The sequence below is a fragment of the Nicotiana tabacum genome, chromosome 4, assembly GCF_000715075.1.
Source record: "Nicotiana tabacum cultivar K326 chromosome 4, ASM71507v2, whole genome shotgun sequence".
NCBI classification, from domain to species: domain Eukaryota; kingdom Viridiplantae; phylum Streptophyta; class Magnoliopsida; order Solanales; family Solanaceae; genus Nicotiana; species Nicotiana tabacum.
Window position 1 is genome coordinate 91,186,392 of NC_134083.1, and position 10,510 is coordinate 91,196,901.

At 33.6% G+C, this 10,510-nt stretch overlaps 1 protein-coding gene across 2 annotated transcripts; it reads right to left on the reverse strand.

Annotated features, from left to right (window-relative positions):
- Positions 1-2,571: 2,571 nt before the first annotated feature.
- Positions 2,572-8,090, reverse strand: LOC107796536 (auxin transporter-like protein 2). Of its 2 annotated transcripts, none has more exons than XM_016619322.2 (9): positions 7,504-8,090; positions 6,986-7,171; positions 6,712-6,897; positions 6,506-6,618; positions 5,277-5,460; positions 5,092-5,189; positions 4,051-4,258; positions 3,701-3,958; positions 2,572-2,949 (listed from the first exon to the last, which is right to left on the reverse strand). In XM_016619322.2, the coding sequence occupies exons 2-9, from the start codon at positions 7,154-7,156 to the stop codon at positions 2,743-2,745; spliced, it is 1,425 nt and encodes a 474-aa protein (XP_016474808.1). In that variant the 5' UTR covers positions 7,157-7,171; positions 7,504-8,090; the 3' UTR covers positions 2,572-2,742. The 2 variants fall into 2 exon arrangements, with proteins under 2 accessions (XP_016474808.1, XP_016474809.1); XM_016619323.2 differs by lacking the exon at positions 7,504-8,090 and adding an exon at positions 7,303-7,384.
- Positions 8,091-10,510: the final 2,420 nt, after the last annotated feature.

A 10,510-nucleotide genomic window follows, 5' to 3' on the forward strand; every position in this document is an offset into this window, starting at 1 on the left:
CAGTGCTTGAAGTTCTCTCGGTGAGCATCCGGTTGAGCTGATGGAGATCTTTTTCTTTTTGAAAAGAAACTGCTTCATCATCAGTTCCTTCATCAACAAGGACCACTATGGTCGGTCCGATTGGATCTTCCTTTTGTTGAAGTCTTCTCCCAAGTCCCAGCTGTAGAGGTATATTTTTCTCTTTGGTTTCTTGTTCTCGAGTTGGGGACTCCGGAAGGAGGCGCCTTCATCGGAAGCAAGAGCAACTTCACGAGCCCTCTTTCGATTGAGGACATCTTGTAATTGTTGATGGGCTTCCTCTAGGTCATTAGAAACCTCAAAAGCATGACAAATGAAAGAACCCTTCGGCAGGCCTATGTATTACAAAAAGGAGTTAGTAAATTGATTCTAAGTTATATTGAAAGTTGAAAGGGAAAAAGTGAAGCTTTTACCGTGGTTTTTGCCTTTCCAACTAAATCTGGGGTCCCATTTCTTTCCACCTTCAAGAGTCCTGGATGGAAATGTCTAGAATTTTTTGTACCCACTGAGCCAGGTTATTAACCGATGGTGGTTCCCAAAGAGTACCTGGATAAGGAAAAGTTAATAGAGGAAGAAATTCTTTTTAAACGTGATAAAGAAAAGATATCCGAAGACTTACGAATAAGATTCCAAGATTCAGAAATTGGAAGGGCTATTGCCGGTAAGATGTCTTTGGTGGCAACAACAATGAACCGTTCCATCCATCCACAATCGTTATCATTATCAACGCTGGTAAGGATGATATGATGGCTGCGTTTGCTGAGTTTAAGCACATCCTTACGTAAGTTCTTCGGAGAATAAAGATTGATTAAATGTGCAAGAGTGAGGGTTTACCTAGCCTCAGAGCATAGTTTTCGAAGGCAGACCATCATACGCCATATTGATGGACTCACGTGAGCCAACCAGATTTGGTAGTGGTGGCAAAACTCTAAAATAATAAGGTCGATTTCTTTATCCAACTTCAAAGTAAAAGGGTATATATAAACATACATAAACCCTGGCTTGTTAAAGGTGACCCTTTCCACCTTATTGGTGGAAAATATTTCGATGTTATTCCAGTTTCAATCTTCCTTTACAACGGAAATACTAACAGAGTGGATGGAAGAAGGATACATGCGGACATGCCAATTTCTGTCGCTGTTGGGGTTGATAGTTTCCTTTTGAATTTGAAGGTCCGATCAGGTGTTAAGCTGAAGAGGTGAGATAGTGTTAATGGTAGGAGGCTCGGATTCAACATCAACTTCCTTTGTTTTGTTCTTTTAAGAGATTCCACCAAAGAGAAGGCCAGAGTTTCTAAGAACAACAGTAGTGGAAGACATGGTGATAAAGAATTTGAGTAATGAGATTTTACAAAGAAGAGAGATTTTGCAGTAGAGTTCTAAGGAAATTCGAAGAAGAAGAAGAAGAGTTTATAAAAGTAAAGTGTAAAAGTGATGAGTAGTGGAGAAGTTTATAGACAGCAAAATTCATGGTCACGATTACCTTGAAAACTGACGGAAATATTTGTCGAATCAAGGGATTACACGTGTTTGGCTCATTAAGTGCGAGGAGATTTGCGTCCTTTCAAGTGTCAGAAATCGCGCACGAACTTTCCCCCCAAGAAAATGGGTTTATCTACTTCTCGGTAACATGAAATTTTGTCACCGAAAAGTAGGGGGACTATATGTATGGAATAAAATTGATTAGTGACATGTGGATGAATAAGAGATGACACGTGGAACTAGAGACAGGTAAGATATGAGCCGGCAAATAGCTGACACCGGATACAAACATGTAATCCGTGCTGAATAAGTTTCAAAGACATTAGAACCAAAAACAAAGATTTGAGAGGAAGATATTAGTTGTGAAAGACAACTTCAATGAGCAACCATTACAAAGAATCTTTGTATTATTGTTCAACCATTATGCCGCCATCAATAAGGTTTTATTCTCATTCAAGAAGAACTTGATTTGATGATCTTATCTCCCTGGATGGAGCTAATATAGGAGAACTTGTATCCATAGTTAGACACGAAAAATCATCTGTACTGAAAGGCAATAATTTGTTCTTACCATATCAAATTACTCTCTTTCTTTTACTCTTTGGATTGTTCTTATTGCTTAAGTCCACGGGCTTGTATTTCCTTTAAGTTATTTTAATAATCTTATTTCTATTCTTAATTATTTTGTATTTTTAGATCAAATTAATTCATATGTTTATGAATCACGTTATAAATTCAACTATACAATCTACGGGTGAACGAACACCGACACTTGAAGATATCAAGATTGAACTTTACTCTTACAAAAGAAAGCTCATAGAGATTGTGCATAGATTGAATGAAAGTCAAATGTTACTTAGAATAGTTTGTTCCCAGATGCTAGTGGTTACAAGCCTCGAGTTCTAGCTTCTCCTGATTACCATTTGTTATTTTTTAACCAACTGGAGAAATAATGTTTTATTTTAACTTATTAATTAGTATTTCATATAATGACTTAATAACTATATATGCTAATTGACCAAAATCAGTTTCAGAAGTGAACCAAAGAAGTTTTCTTATAGTTCTATCCAGATGCAAAATAACTAGTTCTATTTCATATTTGCAACGGGCTTTCACCACCACCAAAAAAAGGACATCATCTCCGACTATCATATATGACAAACACTGAACAGAAGAAAAGTTACCAACCAAAAGCATGACAGATATTAGGAAGGAAACTACTCAAAAAAAGATGATATTGAATCTACTTTCCATGACGATGGTCAAGGGGATGGCACTGATAACACTTTGCAAACAAGCCAAACGTATCAACTTGCTTAATGAAATTGGTCATGCTTGCCCATCCTCCAAATCCAAATCCAACAACAAAAACCCATGCCACCACAAACACATTCACTGCATACACCGCTGTCCAGCTTGGAAGGAAGAATGGAGGTTTTTCAGCTGCATTCTGCATCCACAAGATAAAACAACACAAATCAAGTCTACAGAATTAAGGCGAGTTATATGGTTCGACTGGAACTATGTAAAAATCAAGTCTACAGCCTAGATATTGCTATTCAGTAAAAATTATATATATAGCAAATATGCAATAATTTTTCATAAGAACAAATTCAATTTGATTACTACAGTTTTATTTCCACTTCCAATTATTGCACTACAAAAAAAGTAAAAGAAGACAGCCTCTTTGAAGTATCTAGCCAACAAAGGCAAAAGGCTAATCAGTGAGTGTGACAACCAAATGTAGTGCTCAGCAGGGGAGGCCCCAGGTATATTACAAAGGGCCCAATTCCCCGGCTGACATGAGATGTTCCGAGTCAGCATTCAGTCATTTTCTCACAAGTCTTCTCCCATGAAAAATTCCAATTAAGAGCAAAATTAAAAGAGGCGGAACCAGAATTTGAAACTTATGGGCTCGAAATTCTACTCCATTTAAGTTATTGGGTTTTTAATTAACAATTTGTAATAAATACATGATTTAGACCTGGGTGGTTTCGGCCTAACCCGTAACTCCAATGCTAACTACGCCCCTGGGCAAAATACATCATTGTCAAGCTTATTTCTCATCACATGAAAGGCTCCACAAAATGCAAAAGATAATGTAATTGGAGTGTGATAGCCAGCAAGTTATGTGATTGTTTTTTATGCCAGCAAGTCATAAGGTACAAATGAGATGAAAAGGTTGAAGATAAATAAAATACCTGTCGAGCAGAAGCCTTCCTGTAAGTGAGCATATGAGCAGCAGCAGGAATGATGTACACGGTGAAGCTAACTAATAATGCCCCCACAGCTGAGTTAATAGGCCCAAAGAATGGAAATATAATGGCCAAAAACCATATTGGTATCACAACTGGTAACCTAGCCAATGCCCTCAAACATATGCTCTTTGTGTCGTGCATTCCCACAACTTTTTCCCAAACAAAGTACAGAGGAGTGCAAGCAAATCCAAATGTAATAAACTGCAAGAATACAAGCCGATTACCATGGAAGGTTGGACCCGGAAAAAGTAACATAATACTGAAGCGAATTCAAGATTATTATAAACAGAGACCTGGTGGATTAGCATAAGAATGACAGCTGTGTCGCGAAAACCGTTTCGAGGGAGGAGAGAAAAGGCATTGGCATGATCAAGAAGCTGGTCACCGAAGGCCCAATACACAGCTGCTGCTGATGGGAGTGTTAATGTGAAGACATATAGTGTAGCATACAGATATATGTACTTGAATTTTTGAGGCTTCCACATTGCATGCATGATTTCCCTAGAGAAAAATCAAAACTCTTAGATTAGTATCATCACTCTATTGTTCCATGTCTACTCCTTTGGTTTAAACTAGACAAGAGTGAGTTGCTCTAGTGGTGAGCACACTCCAATTCCAACTAAGAGGTTGTGAGTTCGAGTCACCCCAAGAACAAGGTGGGGAGTTCTTGGAGGGAGGGAGCCGAGGGTCTATCGGGAACAACCTCTCTACCCTAGGGTAGGGGTAAGGTCAGCGTACACACTATTCTCCCAGACCCCACTAGTGGGATTATACTAGGTTGTTGTTGCAAGTAACAAACACCTCAGCAGAACAATATCCCAACAGTTCAATTATTTAAAACCTCGAGTTGAAGTCAAATCCACTTCCCAAACATCCAAATTTTACTTGGATTTCAGCTGAATGAAACAATACTAAGCGACAGGCAAGCAGCTTTTAGGAGTCTAGTTTAGTCCTTTAAAAACACTGCCCATTTAGCATTCAGTGACATCTTTGACCTAAAACAGCTTGCTGCTATGTAACTCACAAAGCAGGACAGCAGGTAGACACTAATACATATAATTTTGGCGCAATCATCGCAAAGCCTATATATTGTACCAAAAGAAAAATACAACATCGAAGTTACGTTCAGAATGCATATTATCGAACTGCACTTTAAGTTCTATGTTCTCACATTGCTAAAATACGATGGAGTCCTTTATGAGGTTATAAATCCCAATGAAAAGCATTAATCGATAACTTAATTAGTAAAAATGACAACTTAACTACTTTACACTGTTTGAAACTTAAATTCTATGAAATCACAAAACCTTGACGCAAATTAAGACATTTCTTACACGGTGACGGCATGCCCGCCGAAAGTATAGAGTATGTTAGTGGCACCCGTAAAATAAAGCACCATTTTGGTTGGGCCACTGTGAATAACTCCTTCAACCTGCAATGTTTTCAAGTGGTCAAAAGTTATTATTGATTGTTGGCCATCACAGTAATAATGACAAAGAAAAAGGCACTTTAATTGTACCTGGCCATGAACAAACGCTGCAATAGTCAAGTACCAAGCTGTATAAGTAGTCATCCCCAGTCCAAGAAATGACCATAATCTATAGTTGTGGAATGATGGAATAAACACAGTAGTCGCACAGCATGCCCCAAATATGTATGTCCATGTCCTCTTGTCCAAATGGTCGTTTATATAATAAATGTTACTGTTAACCACCAACAACAATATTTATTACAGCATACCATAATTCAAATAATAATACTTACATCCTGTTCATATTATGTGTCTTTAAAAATTTTCTATGTAACAATTAAAAAAGAATTTTAATAGAGAATTTTTGTCCTATTACCACTTATCTCCATTAGACATACAAATGAATTCTTGTACTTTAAAATGTCAAATATTTTTAAATAAATTTAATTTTATCAAAAAGATTAATATTTGAGACGAAAGTAAAAAAAAGCAATGAGAATTTTTATTTTTTGGGTCCATTGAAGGGGATGGGATAGAGAGTGGAACATAATACTCTATAGTCATTCTCAAAATAATAATCGAAAATATATATTATTTGTATACATATACATTTATGTATGTTATATATAAAAGTATACAAATTTTATTCACTTGTGCTATCGGATGTGAATAATTTCGGTCAAGTGCTAAAAGTGATCTTTGTCCTTTTTTATTTAAGTGGGCGTTTGGACATAAAACATGTGAAATTAGTGAAAAAAAATTTCAAGTTGAAAATGACATTTGAAAATTAGAGTTCTGTTTGGACATGAATACAATTTTTGAACTATTTTTTGAATTTTTGGAGTGCTTTGAATATAATTTTAAAAAACAGTTTTTTAGCTCCCGTTTGGCCTAGATTTTGTCTTCAATTTTTTTTTAAAAAAATGAAAACATTGTTTGTTTATGAAATATGATCATGTTTTGGGCAAAAAAAATCAAATATTTTCACGTTACCACAACACTTCAACTTTTCTTCAAATAAATTGCATGTCCAAACACAACTTCTAACTTTCAAAAATTATTTTTCAATACTAACTTCAAAAACTATTTTTTTAAGTTTCAATTAAATCTATGTCCATACGCTAGCTTGGAGTTTTTTCAAAAATCCGAAATTCAAACTTCAAGTGAAATTTGAATATTCACGGTCAAACACTAATTCCTGAAAAAAGTTATAAAAAGAATTCAAAAAAAAAAAGAAACTTTTTTTATGGCCAAACGAGCCCCAAGAACAAGCATACCTTGCACAAGCAATAAGCTGTATAACTGAACCAAATAGAAGGAAAGTACAATTGAAGGCCAAACCAATAGCTTTCCACTTGGGTCCCAATAAGCCATCCAACACTTCAAACCACTGTTAAAAAAGATATTGATGAGTTATTTCTTGACAGAAAAGAGAGCATTGTTTTTACAACAGTAAATTATTGTTGGATCTTGGAATACAGACCTGAATGACATGGTTCTTGAAGCTAACATTCTCTTTCTCTTTTCTGCTTCTGTACTCAACATATAGGACACTTATGAGGTAAGCTGTCCAGCTTCCCATTATACCATAAAATATCTGCAGTAGAATTCCTGAAAGCATTCCCATTTGAGAAAATGAGTATGGTAAAGTCAACAAAACCTGTGCTACCTGCAACCCCACAAAACAAAAAAGAACTCAGGATTAACAGTACTTGAAAATTCAAATGGAATAAACATGTTGGTAATTAGTTAGTTACCTGATTTGATGCACAGCTAAACCAGGCATCATAAACTGAACCACCATGCCAAAGAAAGCTTTTGAAGCTCAAATTTGAATGAATAGCCATTTCTTCCTGTCTATCATCTGCCTCTGTTTCATTTTGGATAGCAGAGACTATGGCCTCTTCTGCTTGTTTCTCAGGCACCATTTTCTTTATGATGATCTGAGATGTAAAGTTTCACAACCAAACTTATAACAGCTGTAACTAAAAAGACAAAAACTTAAACAGTAATCTCATTAATTACAAAAATAATCTTCCTAAATTGCAAATCATAAGTGGAATAAAAAGACAACCTAAGACTTGTAACAACTTCAAGGCACTCTGTTACTTGGGTTTTGTTAGGGAGGTGCTTGTGTCTTATATATATATACATACACACACCATAAATACTCTGTAACTGAAGATATACTGCATTTGCCAAATGGACATGCATCCAAAAAATTAATGAGCTTTTTATGGCTTTATAAGCAAGAATTGCCATGTAATATACTAACCTTTTTATCGCCAAACAAGAAAATGCCACACTCCAATTATATCAACTGCCGCTTGCAGTAATAGGCAGTTACAAATTATGCCAAAGAGTTGTTTCCCGAGGAATTCACCAAAATATTAAATTGCCATTTCATTTCACTTAAAGCAATTATAGCAATTAGCCAAAAAAAAAAATTCTTTTCTCCACCAATTTACCAAAAGAAGTTTCCCTAATATTATTAGGCCTATAAACCTACTAGTGAAAAGACCAAAACAAGAAGAGGAGAAGAGACTCCATCTGTAAAGTTGAAAGCTTTGAATACAACAATTGCCCACAGAGAATGCTTGCTTCTTTCGTACACTAAACAGTGACTAAAATAGATCAGATCGAGAGAAATGAAAGGACCGGACCACTGTCTGAGCAGTGCTATAAACAGTAAGAGAATTAGGCTGCTTGCTTTTTGCAGTAAAAAACTAAATGCTTTTTTCTGCTGTACAGTGTTTTCTATCAAGGAGACCATAAATTAGTCTCAGAAAAGGATAGGACGAGGAAATCTCATATCCCCCCCCCCCCAGTTTCCCTCTTTCCTTGATATGTCATTTCTCTCACAGTGCTACTATGTTATAGGAGTAGCATCTAAGCTACTGAGATTTTTTCAGTACCTTTTAGAGACGCATGGCTTGGCCCCATTAACAAATTAATTTTAGAATAATGATAGCCCCTTGAGTGCTACAACAACAACCCCAGTATAATTTCACTAGTGGGGTATGGAGAGGGTAGTGTGTACGTAGACCTTACCCCTACTCTGGGATAGAGAGGTTGTTTCCGATAGACCCTCGGCTCCCTCTCTCCAAGAACTCCCCACCTTACTCTTGAGTAATGGTGGCAAAATAAATAAATAAAATAGTTGTCAATCCATATTATTCATAAAAAATAGTTAAATAATAATTTTTTTAAAAACGGATTAAATATGGATAAGAACCATAATATTCACTTAGAAAATGGATAACTAATGAATTTATTTTTTACATTTGTAAAGATTCAAATCGGGGGTTTCTCAAATTTGGGAGCCAAAAACTCTCCCAAACGTGATCTATAATCAAGAAGTTATGGAAAACATGGATATCCATATTATCTCATGATTAACCCATTTTCTATTCGAATTAAATATGTGTCGGGTCGAATAATTTATCCTTTTTTACATTATCCGTTTTCGATCCGCTCATATCCGACCCGAGTCCGAAATCGAAATAGTTTCTAATTAGATTAAAGCGATTAAACTATGGCGAAAGAAAAAGGAGGTAAAAAAATAGGTATAACGCATTAATTAAATGCGCTATGTCCTTTTTTTATTAACTCTTTCTTTCCTTCTGAAATACAGATGGCACATGAAAAGCAAGTAAAACAAATTTAATGTACTAGTTTTGGCCTAGAAGTCCAAAGTTCGATTTCTTCCGCCAACAAAATTTTGTTTTTCTATTTCTTTTTCATTTTTCATTTCTTTTCATTGTTTGGTTTAAGTATTCAGATATAAATACTTTAATATTTATAATTACTTTTTAATATAATTAAAATAATTTAATATTTATTAGAAAACTATGATTTTTGAATTCATTTAAAGTAAAACTAAAAAAGAGAAGCCGTTTATTATTTCATTAAAAAAATCTACCGATATTTTTAATAGTTATTATTTTGTATTATATGGAAAACAAAATTATTATTTTTCTCTTTTTATTTTCAAATTAGAACTATGAGTTTTATTTTATAGTTAAAATTTTCATAAGAGAAATTTTATTAATATATACAGTTTAATCTATTGCATGGAATTCTTTTATTTTTTAATATATTTATTTTTAAATTTAATTATTAAAATTTTAGTTATATTGACACTATATGAATTTTATTAATCAAAATTCTAATTATATTTTCTATATTTTTCCTGAAATGTGTTTTTTATTTCTCCTTTTATTCCTTGGCTATTGTAATTGTATTATCCATTAAATTTTTAAAATTATAATCCATTAGGATTATTATCAGCTAAGTAACGGAACATAATTTTTATATTCTTATTAGGAAAACTAATTAAATGTTTGCTCATAGAATAAATATTTTCTAATAAAATTTATCTAAACTAAACTGATTATAACCATTTAATTTATGAACAACCATTTAATTAATTTTTCTAAACTAAATTTTCAAAAACTAAACTTTATTATAACTATATAGTTTATGAACAATTATTTAATTAATTGTCCTGATAAGAATATAAAAATCATAATCCATTACTTAGCAAGTAATAATTCTTGATTTATAATTTTAAAGATTAAATGGTTATAATTAGTTTATATTTAATAATAAGAAAATTATAAGGATTTATAATTATAATTTTGATTAATAAAATTCATATAGGGTAAATATAACTAAAATTTTAATAATTAAATTTAAAAAGAAAAATATTAGAAAATAAAAAATTTCAAGCAATAGATTAAAATGTATATATTATTCTCTTATGAAAATTTTAACTATAAAATAAATCTCATAATTCTAATTTGAAAATAAAAAGAAAAAATAATAATTTTATTTTGCATATAATACAAAATAACAACTATGAAAAATATCGGTAGATTTTTTGTAATGACCCGACCAGTTGTTTTGAGTATTTTAGCCTTGATCCCCTATTTATTGTCTCCTCTATGTTGTATTATGGTTACGTGACCAGGTGGGGTATTTAGTTTTGGTTTCAGGTGAGTTTCAGAGTGAAATGTGACATATAGTCCCTAAGTTGAAGCTTTAAATTGAAAGAGTTGATCGTAGTTTGACCTTAGTGTAGACGACTTTGAAATGGTGTTTTGATGGTTCCAATAGCTCCGTATGGTGATTTTGGACTTAAGAGCGTGTCCGAATGTTGATTTGGAGGTTCGTAAGTCGTTTCAGCTTGAATTGATAAAAGTTAGAAAGTTAAAGGTTTGGAAGGTTGGAAAGTTTGACCGGGAATTGACTTTATTGATATCAGGGTCGGATTCCCATTT